Source organism: Cervus canadensis, chromosome 1, assembly GCF_019320065.1.
Source record: "Cervus canadensis isolate Bull #8, Minnesota chromosome 1, ASM1932006v1, whole genome shotgun sequence".
Classification (NCBI taxonomy): domain Eukaryota; kingdom Metazoa; phylum Chordata; class Mammalia; order Artiodactyla; family Cervidae; genus Cervus; species Cervus canadensis.
In genome coordinates this window covers 27,713,367-27,734,836 of record NC_057386.1, presented here as the reverse complement: position 1 = coordinate 27,734,836, position 21,470 = coordinate 27,713,367, and the positions used below count along the sequence as shown (strand labels likewise).

The 21,470-nt window shown below is 43.4% G+C and overlaps 1 protein-coding gene and 1 non-coding gene across 2 annotated transcripts; one reads left to right on the top strand and one right to left on the bottom strand.

The window, feature by feature from the left end:
* Positions 1–1,104: 1,104 nt before the first annotated feature.
* On the bottom strand, positions 1,105–1,211 carry LOC122424817. Its single transcript, XR_006264564.1, has one exon. It is a non-coding gene; the product is annotated as a U6 spliceosomal RNA (small nuclear RNA).
* Positions 1,212–6,332: 5,121 nt separating this feature from the next.
* Positions 6,333–21,387, top strand: ZNF286A (zinc finger protein 286A). Its single transcript, XM_043473545.1, has 6 exons — positions 6,333–6,427; positions 6,707–6,917; positions 8,061–8,149; positions 11,781–11,895; positions 12,954–13,046; positions 17,054–21,387. The coding sequence occupies exons 2-6, from the start codon at positions 6,881–6,883 to the stop codon at positions 18,283–18,285; spliced, it is 1,566 nt and encodes a 521-aa protein (XP_043329480.1). The 5' UTR covers positions 6,333–6,427; positions 6,707–6,880; the 3' UTR covers positions 18,286–21,387.
* Positions 21,388–21,470: the final 83 nt, after the last annotated feature.

Here is a 21,470-nt window from a genome sequence, read left to right as displayed (position 1 = left end):
CTCAAGAGGACTTGTAAAGTTATCCAGAGTAAAATGTTGAGGAAAAAAAGTGAGTTGTAAAACAAAAGAAACAGTACGATACTGGTGACATATGTGTGTGTACACACACATATATACATACACATACACACATGCATGAGGAAAGATTCAGATTCAAACTCAATTCTTTTTTATTTTTGGCTGTGCTATTTTATTTTTATTTTACCTTTGTTGCTGTGCACAGGCTTTCTCTAATTGTGGTGAGCAAGGGCTAGTCTCTAATTGTGGTGTTCGGGCTTCTCAGTGCAGTGACTTCTCTTGTTGCAGAGCATGGGTTTCGTTGCCCTGCAGCTGAGATCTTCCCAGACTAGGGATGGAACCTGTGTCCCCCATGCTAGCAGCTGGATTCTTTTTTTTTTTTTTTTTCATTTATTTTTATTAGTTGGAGGCTAATTACTTTAGAATATTGTAGTGGTTTTTGTCATACATTGACATGAATCAGCCATGGATTTACATGAATTCTCCATCCCGATCCCCCCTCCCACCTCCCTCTCTACCCAATCCCTCTGGGTCTTCCCAGTGCATCAGGCCCGAGCACTTGTCTCATGCATCCAACCTGGGCTGGTGATCTGTTTCACCATAGATAATATACATGCTGTTCTCTCGAAACATCCCACCCTCACCTTCTCCCACAGAGTTCAAAAGTCTGTTCTGTACTTCTGTGTCTCTTTTTCTGTTTTGCATATAGGGTTATCATTACCATCTTTCTAAATTCCATATATATGTGTTAGTATACTGTAATGGTCTTTATCTTTCTGGCTTACTTCACTCTGTATAATGGGCTCCAGTTTCATCCATCTCATTAGAACTGATTCAAATGAATTCTTTTTAATGGCTGAGTAATATTCCATGGTGTATATGTACCACAGCTTCCTTATCCATTCGTCTGCTGATGGGCATCTAGGTTGCTTCCATGTCCTGGCTATTTTAAATAGTGCTGCGATGAACATTGGGGTGCACGTGTCTCTTTCAGATCTGGTTTCCTCGGTGTGTATGCCCAGAAGTGGTATTGCTGGGTCATATGGCAGTTCTATTTCCAGTTTTTTAAGAAATCTCCACACTGTTAAAAATATGGAACGCTTCACGAATTTGCGTGTCATCCTTGCGCAGGGGCCATGCTAATCTTCTCTGTATCGTTCCAATTTTAGTATATGTGCTGCCGAAGCGAGCACTGGCAGCTGGATTCTTAACCACTGAACCACCAGGGAAGTCCCAAACTCATTTCTTTAAGGGTAAGACTTGCAGGGGATCAGAGGAACCCTTATATTGTACTTTAAGATCCCCTGGAGAAGGGCATGGCAACACACTCCAGTATTCTTGCCTGGAGAACTCCATGGACAGAGGAGCCTGGTGGGCTATACAGTCCGTGGGGTCACAAAGAGTTGGACACAACTGAGCCCCAGGAGAATGCACCTGGGGCTTGCAAGCGCTTGTGATCTAACATCTTAGCAGCAGGCATGACTGCCATCTGGTGGCCATGTGCTGCCATGGCATGTCACCAACCTGAGGGTTTGTCAGCCTTGCACTGTTGCCATTGTCGGGAGATGGGGGGGCTGTTTTGTGCACACTATGGGAGGTTCAGAAGCACCCCATGGAAACCAGCACTTTCTGGAGACAAGTGACACTCTCTCCCCAAGTGGTGACAGAGAAAATGTCTCCAGACACTGGCAATTGTCCCCTCTGGGGGCAAAATCACCCCTGGTTGAGAACCTAAGAGTCTCGTGAATGCAAAGTAAATAACTAAACTGTGTTTGTTCATTCACTCACAAACAGCTCACATTAGGCAAAGGTTTTCATTCCTAACATCAGCTGGAAGGAGTGAGCTCTTGGCCAGGGTCACTCACACAACAGAGTGCTTTTCACAGCTTTGCGAGATTCTGAGCTTTAAATTCAGGAACAAGAAAATCCATTCTTATCCAGAGACTCCCAGCTGCCTCAGGCAGAAATAACAAGCATGGTGACTCCCAGCACACACACACGCCCCACACTCGGCTCAGATCCTGCAGAGGGAACTCACAGGGGACCACGCTGCAGCCTCATCACGGCACTTCAGCCAGCGACTGCCACATCACCCAGACAGGAAGCTGCTGTACCCCTTGGACTTGAGTCTCCTCCCCCCAACCTGGAGCTGAAGTCAGGGTGAAGTGGCACTGACAAGGGGGATCCTCCTTGAGAACCCTCTTTGTCCCCCGCAAACCTGAGACTCCACTCACTCACAGAGAGAAACCAGGCTCTAGGTGGCACTAGCAGAGGTCCAGGAAGTACGCTTAGTCCCAGCCAGTCCGGGGAGTCCCCACTGCCCCCCGAACACACACACACACCCCTAGAGACACCAGATGGCTGGGTGCTACTGGTACTGGCAGGGAGGTGCCACCACACAAAGCACTCTCCCCAGGAGGTGCCTCTTCCTCATGGGCAGACGACCCCCTACCCACCCATTTCCATTCCCTTTCCACCCACTCAGGCAGCACCGGCAGAGACCAGGTAGAGCTCCAGCAGCACCAGATCAACCAAGCTGACCAAAATAGTACCACGAAGGCTCTGAAGATTAAATTGCCATTGAAACCAGGGCCCACAAAACTACACCGAGACCTACTATAAACAGGGTGACGATGCCCTAAAACAGAAGATTTAAACAGCACCTTCACTTACATGATTCTTAAGTAACATGTAAAACCCTAGATTGAAAGCTTTATCTTTTACAATTTGAAAAGATCATTTTCTTTTTGTAGTCAGTGCTACTGACAAGTCAGATTTACTCAGTCAATTATTATTCATTGAGGGGCCACAAAATGCCAGGAACTGGGTTTTTTCCTTTTTTTTTTTTAATTTAATTTTGGCTGTGCTGGGTCTTCATTGCTGCCCACAGGCTTTTCTCTAGTTGTGATGAGCAGAAGCTACTCTGTAGTTGCGGTGTGTGGGCATTTCATTGGGGTGGCTTCTATTGTGGAGCATGGGCTCCAGAGCACAGGCTTCAGTAGTTGTAGCACCTGTCCTGCAGGCATGTGGAATCTTCCCAGACCAGGGATCAAACCACTGTCCCCGACATCAGCAGATGGAGTCTTAACCACTGGACCATCAGGGAAATCCCAGGCACTGCTTTTAGCACTCACTGAACAAAACAAATCATTCTTTTATTTTTTTGTCTTGTAAGTGATCCATGTTTAGTCTCTGGAGGTTGTCAGAAGTTCTTCTCTGTTATTTATTGTTGGAGGAAGTCAACAAGAGGATGTGACCACTGGTTGACCCAAGAGCTGCTGTTTAGTTGCTACTGCTGCTGCTGCTGCTGCTAAGTCGCTTCAGTCGTGTCCGACTCTGTGCGACCCCATAGACGGCAGCCCACCAGGCTCCCCTGTCCTTGGGATTCTCCAGGCAAGAACACTGGAATGGGCTGCCATTTCCTTCTCCAATGAATGAAAGTGAAAAGTGAAAGTGAAGACGCTCAGTCATGTCCAACTCTTAGCGACCCCATGGACTGCAGCCTACCAGGCTCCTCTGTCCATGGGATTTTCCAGGCAAGAGTACTGGAGTGGATTGCCATTGCCATCTCCATGTTTAGTTGCTAGTTGTATCCAACTCTTTGCCACCCTGTGGACTGTAGCCTGTCAGGCTCCTCTGTCCATGGGATTTCCCAGGCAAGAACACTGGAATGGGTTGCCAGTTCCTTCTCCAGGGGATCTTCTCCACTCAGGAATCGAATTTGTGTGTCTTGCATCTCCTGCGCTGGTAGATGGGTTCTTTACTAGCTGAGCCATCAGGGAAGTCAGAGGAATTTGAGTTACTTTCAAAGCAGAGAATCTATGGTGTTAAAATATGGTCAAGACCCCTCCCCGTTTATCACCCTCTTCCTACCAGGTGATCTTATGTAATAATAAATCTATTTTTACCTCTGTTTTGCAGTAATCATCTGGCTGACTGCATGTATGTTCCTGCATGCGCGTACATATTTGGGTGTTCATGTGGATCAGGGTGGGAGAAAGGTGAATAAAACCCTTGGAGGTGGAGCTGCTCGTATCTGTTAGTATCCACTCCTCTCCCAGCCCAGCTGTAAGGTTACCCTGTGCTATGGTGAGTGGACAAAGATTTCCCCAGAGTGATGTCAGAGAGAGCAGAAAGGAGCACAGAAGACATCAGAAAGCACCCCCACTCCCAGAGCACATCCCTGAGTCCCCTCGTGGCATCTGGAGCTTCTCATTGCTGCTCCCATTCCATCCCCATCTACACACACGTGCACACACACCCTAGGGCAGACTGTAGCCATCTGTCTCTCAGAGGGTCTCCAATCCATTTTTCATTAGTTTCTTAATTCAACAACCTCCCTCCTTCCAGAGGCACCCAGGTCGGGTCTGGGACAAGGACCTAGCCATTTACATTAGGATGCTGTGTTAGTTACCGTTTTCTGTCTAACAATATTACTATATACTTGGTGGCTGAAAATAGCACACATTTGTTATCTCACAGTATCTGTGTATGAAGGTCCAGGCACAGCTTAGCTGGGTCCTTGCAGCGGGCTGTCAAGGTGTCAGCCAAGACTGGTTTCTCATGTGAAGACTCTACTAGGGCTGATCCACCTCCAAGCATCTGGGGGTTGTTGGCAAGGATTAGTCCTCATCTGTCTTTCTGGGCTGACAGTTTCTTGTCTTGGGGATTTCCCCAATATCACACTTGTTTCACCAATGCCAGCAAGGAGGATTCTCCTAGCAAAACAAGCATTAGAATCGTGTCACCTTTGTTGCATTTTATAGGTTAAAAGTAAGTCACAAGTCCACTCAAGGTCAGGGAGCAGGTAACACAAAGGTGTGAATACCATCAAGCTCAGATCATGGGAACCACTTTGGAAAATGGGAACTGGATAAGGAGTACCTTCTTCTTTTTGCCATGTCTCGTGGACTGCAGGATCTTACTCCCCCTACCAGGGACTGAATCTGCGCTCACTGCAATGGAGGTGAGGAGTCTTAACCACTGGACTACCAGGGTAAGCCCAGGGGGTACCTTAGGGTAGGAACTAAAAATCTTTTCCCCCAAAGTTTTTTAAAACCACTGAAGGGTTTTAAGCAGGAATGTAACATCTTATTCTTACTTTAGAATGATCACCAGCCAGAACGTGTGGCTAACAAACTGGTGGGAAAGCAAACTTGACTTACAGAAATCAGCTAGAAGGCTGGTACCATAACACCAGAGAAATGTCGGTGTCTAGAACTAAGGTAACGGGGCTTCCCTGGTGGCTTAGACGTTAAAGAAACCGCCTGCAATGCAGGAGACCCAGGTTCGATCCCTGGGTCAGGAAGATCCCCTGGAGAAGGAAATGGATACCCACACCACTATTACACTAAGGTAATACTGAAGGGAAAAGAGAAACATGAACAAACTGGAGAATGATTTAAAGAATACAGTGAATAGGACTTGGTGATGAATAAGCAGTGAGAGTTGAGGATATTCCGGTTCTTGCTTTTGCAAATGATTTGTGAGCAGTGATATTATTCACTGAGAAGAAGAGGGACAGTGTAGACAAAAATTAAAGTTCGAGGTGGGTAGGTCTGTCCAATAACTAAAAGTGAAAGCCGCTCAGTTGTGTCCGCCTCTTTGCGATCCCATGGACTATATATAGTCCTTGGACTTCTTCTCTAGGCCAGAACACTGGAGTGGGTAGCCTTTCCCTTCTCCAGGGGATCGTCCCAATCCAGGGATCGAACCCAGGTCTCCCGCATGGCAGGCAGATTCTTTACCAACTGAGCTATCAGGGAAGCCCATTAACAGAATTAGAGACTAATCGTGCTCCCTTGAGAGAACACCTCCTTTGATAAATTTAATTTTTATGCTTTCAGAAACCTGTTGCTCAAATCTGTTGAGCCAGTTGAAACTGGCTGAATCTTTTCAACTCACCCATCTCACACGGGTGAATTTTCAGTATTACAAGTAGTCTACGAACGCATGCACCTCGGTCTGCAAATACACCTTTCACACTGTTCGACAGCAAAGGATGAGTTTAGGAGAAAGGAGACGAATGTGGGGAGAGTCAAGTACTGTGAACATCTTACACTGGAGTGTGTTAAGTGGGACGCCTCAGCAGCGCCACGTGCAGACAGAGCGCGGGACTTGCAGTATCGCGGTTCTGCCGTTCGCTCTCTTGCGTGTCCTCGGGATCCCGCACGAGCTAAGCGCCCGCTACTCTCGCGAGAGGGAGGCAGCCCGCGGCTCCTAGGATTCCCCCAACCGCGCAATGCGTTCTCCCACCTGCTAAGGAGCGGGAGTCTGGCCGCGCCCGGGGCCTTCTGGGAATCGTAGTTCCGGGGCCGAACGAGGCCCGCCAGCCGAACCCCCTGCTCTTGCGCATGCGCGGCCCCGCTGGCCCGAGAAGTTCATAGCCTTTGTGAGGCCGTGGTGGGGGGTGAGTTGTGGCTCAGGTGCCGGTTCTCTCACTCGGCCTCGGCAGTGCCCCCAGGGCAGCTGTCTGCACCGATCCGGGCTGGAGTGCGCGCTGGAGGAAGGGGCGTCGAGGGCAGGAACGAGGCCCGGGGGCTCGGGATGGGCGGGCGGGTGGGGGGCTTGGTCTGCGCGGCGGCCCCTCGGCGGCGACCGGGGCGCTGGTGCTCCGGCCGCGCGGTCCCCGAGCGGCTGCACCAGGCGCGAGCGCCCAGCCTCAGGGATGCTTGTCCCGGCTTTCCAGGTGCCAGCTTCGAGGGCCGAGCCGGCTCGGGACGGAGCGAAGCCTTTTGGAGGAGCCCCCCGAGGGGCGGCGGGAAGGAGGACCACGAGGCCTCGGGGCTTCCCGCTCCTCCGCCCCGAGAGGGCTGCGCTGGGGGGAGAGCAGAACCTTCGCGGCCGGGAGGAGGCGGTGACCATGGAGACTGATGTGGCCGAAACGCCCGGGAAGAGAGGTGAGACGGGCCGGTGTTGAACTTGTGCTGGGGGCCGGGCCCGAATCCTTCCTGATGAACGGGAGTCAGTGTTGTCCGGCTCCTTTGTCTGGGGACGGACGGGCTCTTCGAGTGAGAGTGGAGAGCTTGCTGTGGGATCCCCCCTCTTCCCACTCCAGCTGGGTGCACAGCAAACCCTCCAAAGCCTCCATCAAAATGTGAGCGAAATGTTATTAATAGCTGCTGAGGCTTGGGCATATCCTCTCACTTTGTCTCACACCTTCGTCTTCTCCTGGGTGGTTATACCATCCTAGCCTCATCAGGGGGTCCGACGATTTAGCTTTTTGGTTGGCAAAAATATCTTACACATCTTCCCAGCTGGCTCAATGGTAAAGAACCCGCCTGCTAATGCAGGAGACACAGGAGAGAAAGGATCAATCCCTGAGTCTGGAAGATCCCCTGGGGAAGGAAATGGCAACCCACTGCAGTATTCTTGTCTGGAAAATCCCATAGACAGAGGAGCCTGGCGGGCTACAGTCCATGGGGTCGCAGAAAGTTGGACCCGACTGAGCACGCATGCATTTTCCACACCTGTTTTTCCACTTTGCACAAAAACTCTTTGATTTCAGTAGAGCAGATCCTTTGTCTTACAGAGGAGACACGAGGCATAGGAGTCAGTGACTGGCTTCCAGTTCTCCTAGATCAAGGCTTTCTTGAAGTTTGCTCTGTGACCTACATCAAATCCACGCCCCTCCCCCACCCCTGCTTGTTGGATTTTTAGGTTCTACCCCAGTCTCAAGTAATGATAATTATTTGGAGGTGGGATCCAGCAGTCCACGTTTGGACTAAGGTTGCAGGGTGATTTCTTTCAGAGCTGTTGAGCCTGTTTTTCCCATATTAATTTAATGTAGATTAAGCCTGGTGGGGGGGGTGCGGCGGGGACTTTAATTTCCAGGCTCAGAGGGTGCCATCTTCCAGGATCTGTTAGGGTAGCAGCAACTGAATGAATTGAAACCCCAAGAGCAGCGTTCCTGAGTTATTTCCAGATTGGGATCCCTTCAGTAGCAGTGTCTATAAGGAGCACCAGTAGTACAGTGGCAGGAGTTGCAAATCTGCATCACAAGATACATTTGGGTCCTATCATGACTGCTTTCTTGCCTTTAGCTCTGCCTCCCCAGGATTCTCCCTTTTCCCAAGAAAACTGCACAGAAGAGGGAGAAGTGGCAGCTTTGCGCCTCACGGCCAGGTCGCAGGTGAGTGAAAGTCTCTGCTGATTATTGAAATTCACCTTTTTTCTCAGATTGTGGACACACTCTCTTCTGTTTGAAGTGGTGTTTCTTTCTGTGTCCCGCTAGAGCCCATCTGCCGAGCTGAGTTCTGATTCTAAGAGATGGCTCGAGTGACTAGTGGATTCGGTGGGAAATGTTTTCTACTTCTTCACAGGATCTTGTGCATCTAGTTTTATCACTCAGCAGGCATGGAAGGAGCTTTGCCCTTCTTTAACGTGGCAGCTAATTTCTGTGCCTGGTATTTGGAAATGATTTTAAAAGATAGTGTGGTGCACTCTTCTTAAAATGTATGTTTCAGTTAGGGGGAAACAGCATACACATGACTGTTAAGTAGGAATTTAAGAAAGCACCTTAAGTGCTAGAGTGAATTATGAACATAATTATTCAGATAGTTCAAAGAAGTACCGGAAAAGGAAGCCTATAGAAGGATTCTAATCAGCTCTCCAAGACGATGAATGCTCAGGTATTTTAGAGGCGAAGTGTTATCAAGTTGCAGCTTGCTTTCCAATCTCTCCCTTCCCCAAGGACTGATATTAAGAATTGTTAATAATGGGACTTCACTGGCAGTCCAGTGGTTGAGACTGTGCTTCCTCTACAGGAGGCTCGAGTTCAGTCCCTGGCCAGTGAACTAAGATCCCTCATCCCTGTGGTGTGGCCGAATATATATATATTAAAAGAGTTGTTGGATTTCAGTGGTAGTTGTAATACATGGGTGATTGGTATAATAGTCTTTCAACTTTCTTTGCATGTCCAAAAACTTTTAATTTTTATTAAACTTGGGTAGGAGAAAAGAGTTCTCCCTGATGTGTGTCATACCACAACCCAGAGATTCCTCCACTAGCCTCTCTCTTGGCTGCTTTAATCCAGAGTGTGAAAAGCAGGCCTGGCACTTTGCTACCGGTTATCAGAGTGATTTCTCAGGATCCTTGAGTACTTGGTGGTGTCCGTTGGTTTCTTGAATGTCTTCCATGAATATTGAAGATTCTATCACTCAAGAAGCTTTTTAAGTTGCAGCTAATGAAAACTCAATTCAAACTGGCCCAAGCAAGTTTACTGACAATTATAAGGGAAAATCCAGGTCTGGCAAAAATTAAGCTCAGACAGTGACATTAGAACCTGTTTTCTCCATTTCAGTCACCTTTTCTTTTCTCTCTGTGTGTTTTGCATTCAGTCTTTTCTTCTAGTGCAGGCAGGCCCCTAACAAATTTAGGCTTACATCTTACCATGTTGAAAATCAGAGGAAAAGAACATCTTCCCTTCTGGTCGTTCCAGATTCCAGAAGTACTGAAAGTTAACTCTAATGGGTATTATACCCTTCCTTGGACCATTATTTGCCAAATCTGACTGTGATGATTAGAGTAGAGAGTAGACCTGAGCACACACATGTAAACCTGTATCCCACCCGTGGGTTAGAGGTGGAGCTGGTACTGCCTGAACTTCGTGGACTAAACGTGGCCAGACATGGCAGCCAGAGGACAGTCAGGGTATAAGCACCAGAAGAAGGGTGAATGCTTAATACATTTCAACAAGAGACTAGTTTCAAGAGTTGTTACAGCTTCAGGATGAATTAAACCTTTTATGGAAATTTTGAAAATTCTCTCTGTGTCCTTTTTGTATTGCATTAGATTTTGTTTGATGCTAATATTGCAACTGTCTTTCTTGTTAGAATTTGCCTGGGCTGTGAATCTTTTACTTATCAGATTTTTTTTTTTTTAATGTTTTAAAATTTTGCTTACAGTACAGGTGAAAGGCACAGACATGTATAGATATAAAAGTATATTATGCGTACTAACCTCACCAAGTTCAGTTTGCTACCTCTCCCTACTAAGGATAACAGTTTGGTGTATATTTTTCCATATGTTTTCGTTGAACTTGAACTACTGTATTCAGACATGTAGTATACTATGTTTCCTTCCATTTCCCCACCCACCCACCCAGTCCCCAGCTTTGGGGGTTTTGTCTGGATCTCTTTTTCTGTAAAGAGGATGTGTCTGTTTTAAGAAACCTTTTTATAAGGGAAATGAATTTATTCATATTAATATAATTACTTCTGTGTTTCACATTTTTGTTGCTGTGTTATTTTTATAATTCTGTTTGCTATGCTTTCTCCATCTATATTTTTTTTCTGCCCTTTGTGCAGTAGTTTGCATTTTGTTTTTCTGATTTTTTTTGGTTTGTTTTTCTGATTTTGTTTTAATGGTTTGGAAGTTAATTTCCACTGTCAGTTTAGCTATAGATAGGCAGATTGGAGGATCAAAGTCATTTTTTTTCATAGTATCTTATCTCCTTAGTAGCTGATTAATGATTTCTACATTTTCTAAGGATGATTCTTATATTTTTTAAGTCTCTTTAAGATTAGTTCCATTTTGGGAAACTTTATTTGAAATAATTTGAGACTTATATAGCAAGTGGTAGAAAGATTTCTCATATATGTAGTCCATTTAGATTCTCCAGGATTTAACATTTCACTTCTTTTATTATTTTCTTCTTCCAGAATCAGGAAGTTGATGTTGTAATAGTACTATAACGTACTGCTCTTATTCATGTTTCCCAGTCCCTTATTTTTCTTGATTTTCTTCCCCTTAATTTCTGCTTTTATCCTGTAATTCCTTCTGTTTTCCCTCGTTCTGTCTCTAATTTGACTTGATACTTTGTTCACTTAATTATAGTAATTTTTTAATGAAATGGAAGTGTTGCTTCTGAGTACAATTTTAGCCTTATGACATTGATTTTTGCCTTTTATTTCATTATTGTTTTGAAATTTTAATATTTTTAATTAATTTTAATTAATTTTTTCAATTACCACCAGTTATTGCTTTTTCATTTCTGTTTTGGAATTTATTAACATTTACTTTGTTACTTTTGCAAATGCTTTATGAATATTTAAACAGAAGTTGTTTTCTATCAAGTTATAGCATTTGGTATATTTATTTCAACAACCTGGAATATCATTCCCATTCTCTATCGCTTAAAGAGAAACATTGAGTACTGGTATGTGTATTTTTCCAATGAGTTTTTGTATTTTGAGTGTTAGATAAACTCAGTCCTACATGTGAACATTTACATTTTATATCTCTACCGTTTCTTAATCTATTGCTGTCATTTTCCAGTTTAATGCTTTTTGCTTTGAATTGCTTCCGTGCTTCACTGAATTTGATGCCCGTTTGTTCCACAGCTTGTCCAGTCACAAGTTCTGTGTAAATTATCTTTCAAGTTTTTTATTGAGGACTCAGAAGGAGAATTATACAGATGTGCTTTTTGTCTCTGCCTATATTTCATTAACTTTGCCAAACTGTTTTGTTGATTCATTGGATCCTGTTTTAACTCTTGATTCCCCAGAAAAAATGATAGTCTTTCAGTGCAGAAACCATGGTTTTCTTTGGATTCTCATGTTGGATCTTGGACAGTGTGCCTGGCACATAATTGTTACCCAGTGACTCTACATGGAAAGTCCAGAACACATGAGAATGCTTGTGTCTCACTGTAATCATTCCCCCTGTTGAGTACATCTACGTGCTTACTCCAGGGCCAGCAGAAACCAAGAGGGAGACTGCAGAAAGACGAATGGTGAACAGAAGTATGTTTTGTGTCTTAGGCATCAGTGACCTTCAAGGATGTGGCCATGGACTTTACCCCAGAGGAGTGGGGGAGGCTGGATCCTGCCCAGAGGGACGTGATGCTGGAGAACTACAGGAACCTGGTCTCACTCTGTAAGGACAGACTCTCGCTGTGACTCCTGACCTGCTTATGGGGACCTCACTGTTTTATTGACAGTGAAGTAGCTTAACAAAGCCAGAAATTATGTAAAGTGTTGGTCTCTTTGGGCCCAGAGAGAATCTGTTTATGCTGTAAAGTCTTGGTGAAATGTCTGGGCTTGTTTTCTTTTATTAGGAGTCTTTGGATTCAGGTGACAGAAACTGAATTCACATTATCTTGAAAGGGAATCAGGTACGGTGTCAGGAGTTTCTTTTATCTGCTTATTTTTTAATGACACGCCATAGGTTTGCCTGAATCTCCTTGTGGGCAGAGATGGCCTTTGGCCTCTCTAGGATTACGTCGTTCTTCCCAGTTACAGAGCTGAGGAAAGAAAGAGGGCTTCTGTCCTGGGAGTTTCAGCAGATAGGCTTATGTGTCCATCATGAGACAGTTACTCAAGCCAGGGAAATAGAGAACGCTCTGGCCAGTTTGGAACCTGTGTCCACCTCTGTGTGGTGTGCTTGTGCGCAGGTGTGTGCATGCACACACATGCATGCACATGTATGTGTTTGTCTGAGTCGAAGGAACTATCTTAGCTCCTCCCAAATTACGTAATAAATTCCATAAGAAAGTGGGTTCTAGTAACTGAAGAAGAAAGAGAGGAAAACATCAAAAACAACTAATCATAGACTCCCAGGCTCATGGTGCTGCTGCAGGGGTCCCACTTCACCCAGCTCTTTCCCTGAGCTGAGGACTGATGAGCAGTATCTCCCTGGGACTCCTGTAATAAACAAGTGAGAAATTCTTTTTTTTTTTTTTTTTCCATTTTTTACAGGCTAAATGTTTGTCTTTTCAAATGCGTGTGACTCCTTACTGTGCCCAGACTCTTGCTGCACATGTTTTAAGCTTCATTTATAGGCTTCCACCTCCATTATTCCAGAACTTCCTATGGTGTCTTGTCTTTGTGGATCCAGGGGTTGGGCCTGTGCTCTGTGACAGAGCTTTATACCCATCACCAAGAACTAAGTTCCTTTTTTTTTTTTTTTTTTTTTTTAATTTTTCTAATGAGCAGGGCTTCCAGTTTCCAAACCTGAGAACCACAGTTTGGAGAATGGAAAAGAACCACTTCTGCTTGAGAGAAAAGCCCCCAGAAGCAGCTGCTCAGGTGAGTCAGATAGATGGGGGTCTTCAGAAAGAACAGTCCCATGGGATGCTAAAGAAGTCAGGACTTCCTGGTGGTCCAGTAGTTAAGATTCCTTGCTTACAATGCAGGAGCCATGGGTTCAATCACTAGTCAAGGTACTAAGATCCTGCATGCTGTCTCTACTTGCTTATGTCAAGAGATGCTACAGTACAACATGTTGAAAACTGAATGCCTGGTATGTGCCCAAATTCTCCATCCCCCTAACAGGATCCTCTTCCAATAATTGTATTAATGATACTCGATGCTTATCAAATTGTACATGTCAGAAATCTGAACAATCTTTACATAACCCCTTCACCTTTATCCAGTTCGTCCTTGTGTTTATCTGATCACTTCTAAGTATTTCCTCACCATTAACATCCCTCTGTCTCCCTTTCATCTGAGGTCATCTCCCTGACTCCACCCTTACCCCTGTAAACCATTCTTCATGTGGCAGTGAGTGATGTTTTCAAAATGCAAGTCTGATGGCATCACCCTTTTGCTTAGGGCTGGTCCATGGCTTCCCATTGCTCTTAAGATGACAGCCAAAATCCTCGAAGCCTATAGATGCTTGTAAAATCTGTCCCTTATTCATAATATCCAGCCCTGCTTCATATCTACTTTCCCTCCGATTTTGTACCTTATCTTAGCAACTCTTAATGGTTTTAGCATCATTGAACCTATTTAACTCCCCAAATTGTTGAGAATCCTAGCAAGCTTTTGTTTATGTGGGTTATATCTACCAGTAGTTACCATATTAGAAACTAAAAGTGAGAAAGATTTTAAACTATTGTATGATTAATTTAGAAATAACAATTATAAACCCATTACATGTTAACACAAATAACACAATTTAAATAAAAATTATTTCTCTACAACAGAAATTTATTGAAAAGAATGGCATTGTTTTACATTTTTGCAGGTCTTTTTGTATATGGCTAATAGAGGACAGCTTTATAATTACATCTGCTTCTGAATGCAGCTTGATGTGATGCATTGTTTTGGTTGGCCTATATGAAGAATATTGCCTCACACCAATATTTAGTTGGAAGAAGTGGGAGTATTTTATAGCCTTTTCAGATAATTTTGGCTTTTCTCCTGATTATACACCAAAATTGGGCAAGTAGTAGTTTCCTAAAGGTTAGGTGCAGGTGCATCTGAAGCCATATCCTTGAACTTTTCATACTCTTAAAATCCATTGATCTTTTGGAAAATTTTGGTTTACTAAGTTAGGCAGATCTTCCAAATATTGACACATTGTGCAATATTTTAAAAGTACAATTTTCAGTATCACCCCTGACCTTATCAGAAAAGCCTTTAAGTATTAGGAAACTATCAAGCTCTCGGTGAGAGGTAAAAGTTTTCCAAAATTCTAATTTCTGCCTAAAAGCTTACATTTTTTCAAATACTGTCAGTCGTTTTCTTTGAAATGGTAGGCTTATCTTTTTTTCAGTTTTCAGGGAATATCTGCCAGATACCCAACAAGATAACATAGTTGTCAGTCATTCTTTCAAGTATAAGTGCTAGTCTGTTTAAAAAAGGAAAACTGACTGCTTCCACAATGGATGGTTTGCCTCAAGACAAGCACCATATTTTGATATGAGTGGACTTGCATTATGAATATTTCCTATTTCATCATCTAGAATGTTAAAAGGGCGTGTAGTCAAAGTTTAATAAATTAAAATTAATTTAATAAATTAATAATGTTTCCTGTTGTTTCCACAGACATTTTTAGGTGAAACTGGCTTTTCTTTTTTTTTTTGCTTAACTGAGAGTACACAGCAGGGGAAAATGTAACAGCTACTAGTACACCTGGTGTTTTGTCCTGATTTGTGCATAAGTTGTGGGCAGTTTCACCACCATTACTTTTGCAACATAAATGCAAACGTCAAGACAATGAAAAAGGCCAACAAGATCCAAGTATTATTTTGAAAACAGTTTTGAACCTAGAGACTCCCAGAGGTCCACAGACCACACTTTGAAATCACTGCCTGTACTAGCCTTACATCAATTTATATTTTACAAACAGCTTACATAGCACCTATGCTGTATCAGGGTCCTCAGTGTTTTATAAATATCCTCATTTAATGTTCTTTGAGGTAGGTGTTGTTTTTATTCTTCATGAAGCAGGTACTGTTTTTGCTCCATCTTACAGATAAGGAAGCTAAAGTAGAAAAGTTAAATAACTTGGGCCAGGTCACATGGCTGGAAGTGGCAGAGCTGGTTTTAAATTCACACGTTCTGATTTCAGAGTCCATGCTCTCAACTGCTCTGCTCTTCCTAAGTACTGCATCTCACCTTGGGGCTTCTGTACATATCATTTCCTCTACCTGGAAGGCTCACTTCTGCATCTGTACCTGTTACCTGGAACACTCACCCAGACCCCAGCCCCACTTGGATTTCAGCTCAGTGATTTACCTTCTCAGGGAGGACCCCACCCCCCTGGATTCCCCTTATAATCTTTCACAGCATCATTTGCCTTTTATTTCTTACTACAGTGCATTTTTTATATGTATTCATGGATGTCAGACTAAATTTTTTTCTCCCCTTGTGTACATAGGGACTGTTTGTTTTTCCCCAGAGCTTAGCATATCCAATAGATAATCACTGAATGAACGGATAGACGAGTAGATAAATGAACAGAGTTCATCTGGCTGTGTGGAATGAGGGACAGGTCTAACTTGTCTTCTGAGTGTTTAATAAGTCACAGAACCATTTGCTTTAAAAACCAATTATCTTTAGTTCACTGACTGAAATTCCACCTTCGTATTGTCCTTAATTCCTTTTTATACTTGACTGTTTCTGAAATGGCTCTTCTGTTTCATTTTCTGTTGTTTGTTGTTGTTTAGTTGCTAAATCATATCTCTTTTGCGACCCCATTAACCCACCAGGCTTCTCTGTCCATGGGCTTTCTCAGGCAAGAATACTGGAGTGGGTTGCCATTTACTCCTCCAGGAGATCTTCCCAACCCAGGGATTGAACCCGTGTCTCCTTCATTTCAGACAGATTCTTCACCACTGAGCCACCTGGGAAGTCCACCTATCAAGCTACCAGACTTTTTTCCTACCATACCTTTTTTTAGGCAACCAAGAATTTATCTAGTCAAATGGATTTCACTGAACTATTTATTTATTCTTTGGAACTATACTCTTTATAAATTATCTTAGCTTTATAATTTCATATTGAACACAAAAATTCTAATAGATATATAGTAGATATATTCAGAGAGGTTGGCTACTGTCCCTGCTGTCTTGTATTCTGGTGCTCTTTCTGTAAGTAATCTTATTTATTAGTATTTCATGTATCTGTCCTTGATTTTGGAAAATGTAACCAAATATGTCGATAATATCTATATCTCTCAAAGTAACAAACCAAACACAACACACTCCTTTCCAGTTTGCTGGGGTTTTTTAAGTCTATTTAATGTATCCTGAAGATCACCTCCTAGCAATTATGTAGTGATCATTCTCCTATTTTTTTAAGTTGCACATACTCCATTGTGTGTATACACCATAATTTAATCAGTTCTCTATAGAATATTTGAGATGTTACCAGTTTTGCTACCTCAATTAGTGTTGTAATGTTTAGCCTTGTGCAGGTATAATTTAATATATTTGCCATTATATCTTAGGGAGGTCATGACAGCACTTGATGTTCTGTGAGAGGTTGTTCCTCCCCTGTTCTGATCTGGGATACTCATTTCCTGCTCATCCAGCAATGTAGCACTTCTTCTCCATCCTTCCTCTTGTCTTTCTGGTCATCTTTTGCCCTATTCTGCCTCCTGGGTCAGATGGTGTACTGATTTATCTGCATACTCTGTACATTCGTTCCCCTCCATTTGCTTCTCTTTGCAAATCATCTTCCAGAAGTCAAATCTACTTCCTCATTGAAGCCATGCTTTTCACCTTCATTAACTCTGACCCGTTACAGAACTGCCATTTTGTCAAACTCAGAGGACGAAGGAAATTTGCATTTCCAATTTCTTTCAGACTCGGAGACTAGTCCCAGAAGCAAGGATTCAACTTCAGTGCAAGATTTTTCCAAAGAAGAATCATGCCAGGTTGCAGTCATAGACAGGCTGACAAGGGACAGTGTCTGTGACTCCAGCACAGAAACAACTCTCGACTGTGAAGGGTGGTTGGAGAATCAGCAGGGAAGTCAGGAGAGACACTGGAGAGGAATGTTCACCCACATGAATTCACTCCCAGAAGAGAGAGCCCCTGAGCATGATGTTTACTGGAGAAACCTAGGCCAGAAGTCAGTCCTTCTCACTCAAGACAGAGTTCCCAAAGGACCCTATGCCTTCCACACCCTCGAAAAAAGACTGAAACAGAAATCTACCTTAATGAAAAAGCAGAGGACCTATAAAGAAAAGAAACCTCATAAATGCAATGACTGTGGTGAACTCTTCACTTACCACTCAGTGCTCATTCGACACCAGAGGGTCCATACAGGGGAGAAGCCCTACAGCTGTGCAGACTGTGGGAAATCTTTCAGCCACAGGGCTAATTTAACCAAACATCAGAGAACTCACACAAGAATTCTCTTCGAGTGCAGTGAGTGCAAAAAAGCCTTCACCGAAAGCGCATCCCTTGCCATTCATCAGAGGATTCACATCGGAGAGAGACCATATGAGTGCGGCGAATGTGGGAAAGGCTTCAATCGAAGCACCCACCTTGTGCAGCACCAGCTGATTCACACGGGGGTGAAGCCCTATGAATGTAACGAGTGTGATAAAGCCTTCATTCATTCCTCAGCACTCATTAAACATCAAAGAACTCACACTGGAGAGAAACCTTACAAATGCCAGGAGTGTGGGAAAGCCTTTAGCCACTGCTCATCACTTACCAAACATCAGAGGGTTCACACCGGAGAAAAACCCTATGAGTGCAGCGAATGTGGGAAGACCTTCAGTCAGAGCACACATCTTGTCCAGCATCAGAGGATTCACACGGGAGAGAAGCCCTACGAGTGTCACGAGTGTGGGAAAACCTTCAGCCGGAGCTCCAATTTCGCTAAACATCAAAGAATTCATATTGGCAAGAAACCATACAAATGTAACGAGTGCAGCAAAGCCTTCATTCATTCGTCAGCCCTTATTCAACACCAGAGAACTCATACTGGGGAGAAACCCTACAGGTGTAACGAGTGTGGGAAGAGCTTTAAGTGCAGTTCATCCCTCATCAGACATCAGAGGATTCACATGGAAGAGCAGCCCTGAAAAATGACTTGAGTGCAAAGGAATGTAAGTTGGTGTTATTGCTGTGTTAAATACCTGAATGGTTTAGGAAGAAGACCCAAAAAATGCTGCCTGAGAAACAGTTCTGTGTGCATCTAATTCTACTCACATAATACAATAGTTTTGAGCCATAAACAATGTTTTTTCTATCCATTGATTTGATCATTCTGAATGCTTCCAGCCAGAAATCTCAAAGGTTGATCCCTAAACCACCATCCCGCTACCCATAATGCTCTTTTGTAGAAATTCAGAAAGTCCTTGGGAGTGGGTAGCAATACAGTCATTGTGAAGTCCAGTTCCCCCTCTTTGTCATGCCAAAGCCTGTAACTGCATCTCACTGTGTAAGGACATCCTTATCTTATAGGTGAGGCTGAGGGTTCATATCCTCACTTATCAGGAAGACACAGAGCTGTTTATTTTCAAATCCAAAGTGGACACCCAGCTATCTGGAGAATGTCATTTTTTTTTACATTAACTATAAAAATTTAAAGATTAGAGTTGAAATACACTCTGGCTTCCCTCCCAGCCCCAAAGGCTACTGTCTCAATTGATGAACAAATGGGGTCTGAGTTAGGCCTACATGGATTAGGCTGACACTTAGATGATTATTACCCCTCTGCTGGGTACATCCTCACTTCACACTTCCTTGGAAGTGACCTTGAGATAGGGAAAGAGTTGGAACCTTAACTATAGTTTTTTTCAGGTCCCTCTTTCCTTATCTTTGACATTGAATAAATCCTTGGTTTTCTGTAACTACAGAATTAGGGAGATTTCACTCCTTTACCTCATTCTGCTCTGTGTAAAGTAAGTTTTGTCACTTTGAGAAAAAGCCCCTGGGATATGGAGAGTCTAGAAAGTTGACTGATTCACTGTGCTGTTCCATTTAGAGTCCCAGGCAAGAAGAAGACCTGGAGCAGCTCCGAGGCACAAGAAATATATCCTCAGACCTCACATTATGCACATTTTTTGTCATCGTTCTCCTGTGTATTGGTCTTTGTTGTATCCTAGAGCCCTGGAGAAGGTAGAAAAGGCACAGAACCACACTGATCTTGACATAAGTTATGTAGGTGACCAAAGACCTTGTAGTGGGATGGAAACACAAAAGCAAGAGTTCAAATAAATATTTAGCAGGGCACCACACAAATGTCTTGTTATAGACTTTTTATTTTATTGTTACAGAGACTAACAGACTGTGAAAAGAAGATTATAGAAAAGAGAGAGGAAACAGTTGCAGACTTCCTCTTCTAAATCTTGTCCTTGATGAACACTCAACAGCCAGCCCATGCTTTTCCCCTCCACATTATCCCCATTACTCCTTACAGTTCTCATCGTTCCCTCCATATACCTTAGTTCTATCATTGAGGGAAAGGAGAGGAAGAGTTTAAAGGGGGGGTAATAGAAATCAAGGGCAGGTCTAAAGCCAGCAATAATGGTAACCAAAACAATAGGAAATAGAGTGTAAAGGACTAAGGACAGGCTTTGAAAACAATTTAAAAAAAAAAATCTTTAAAGAGGTGGAACTCTTGAGAGATGAAACTAGGAGAATGGCTGACATAGGACAAAATAAAAAGGAGCTCAGCCCTCTCATCACTTGATTCTCAGATTAACAACCTGAAGCAGGAATTGACAAACTGGCCTAGACCCACCACCTATTTCTGTAAATAGTGTTTAATTGGAACTGGGCCTCACTCATTATTTACATGTTATGTGTAGCTGTTTTTGTACTAAAATAGTGGAATTAAGTAGTTAAGGCAGAGATTTCATGTCCCAAAAAGCCTGAAACACTTGCTGTTTCTCAACATTCCAGGTGTTTGAGTGAGAAGTTCATTCATCATTTGGCGGCCAATACTTGGCTAACACAAGATTAGTGGGTTTGAATCCTGCCACCTCCACTTGGCAATTATGTGACTTTGAAAAGCTACTTTCTGAGCCCCAGTCTTATCTGTAAAATGGGAACAGATCATCTCTCAAGGCTGTTGTGAGGGTAAGACTGCAGGTAGAGAATCTAGCACACAATTACTCTTTTCTCTCATTAGTTTCCAGGAGCCCCCACATAAACTAAAATCCATGGGTGCTTACAGAAAATGATGTAGTACAGTTGGCCCTCTGTTTCTGAGGCTTTTGCATTCTCATATTCAACCAACCATGGATGGAAATTTGCATCCACGGTTGGTTGAATCTGCTGATGCAAAACAAAATAAAGAGGGTAGGTTGTATTTATTAAAAACACACATGTAAGTGGACCTGTGAAGTTCAAACCTGTGCTATTCAAGGAAGGATTGACTTAACATTTTAATGAAGTGGTGAGTCAGTTTAGTCTACTGTAATGAAATGTCACTGGTTTGTTTATAAACAACTGTCTCACAGATCTGGAGACTGGAAAGTCCAGGATCAAGACCCTGGTAGAATGTCTGATGAGGCCCCTTCCTGGTCCATAGATGGCCATCTGTTTGCTGTGTCCTCCCATGGTGGAAGGGCTGGGGAGGTCTCTGGGGCCTCTTTCATGAGGGCATGTTTGTGAGGACTCCCCTCATGACCTCATCACCTCCCAAAGGTCCCCTTCCAAATACCAGCACTTTGGGGATTAGGTTTCAAGGTGAATTGGGGGTTGGGGGTGGGGACACAAACATTCCATCTATTAACAAGTGGCTGAGCATCAATCAGAAGTACTTAGTGTGTTTTCCACATCCTTTGTTTATTGATCTGGAGTTGACCACCCTGCACATGAGTAGAGAAGGGCTTCACAGCTCTCTGCTCTTGTTCCATCCCACACAGCCTCCTGGAGACCTCATGGAATTTGCCTTTTTTCCTTCTAAGAATCACATAACCAGGAGCTGTCCCATGTGTCTTCTAACTGCAGTTTAGGTCAAGGGACTTAGTCTAAGCTAGTTTTACTAAGAGCTCTGGCCCTTTTCATATCAGTATTTGTTCCTTTTATGCTTAAGAGTTTAATCTGACTGCGTGTTTGTACTCCCACGGGAATCTTGGAAGTTTTAGTGTCCTGCTTTTCAAATGTTTTTGATTATCTGTAAACTAAATTTGATTGTTCTTATTGCCCTACTGTCAATAAAGATATCGTTTGTATATTTGTTGTCAGAAACTTTTGTAAAATACTTTTAAATTCTCATTTAAGCTTGTTTTGAGAACTAAAGAAAGACCAACTATAA

Coding starts and splice junctions, on each gene's coding strand:
- ZNF286A (XM_043473545.1), top strand. CDS start 6,881: ATGGAGACTGATGTGGCCGAAACGCCCGGGAAGAGAG. Junction 8,150..11,780: donor GCCTCACGGCCAGGTCGCAG/GTGAGTGAAAGT, acceptor TTTGTGTCTTAG/GCATCAGTGACCTTCAAGGA. Junction 13,047..17,053: donor CCCCAGAAGCAGCTGCTCAG/GTGAGTCAGATA, acceptor AATTTCTTTCAG/ACTCGGAGACTAGTCCCAGA.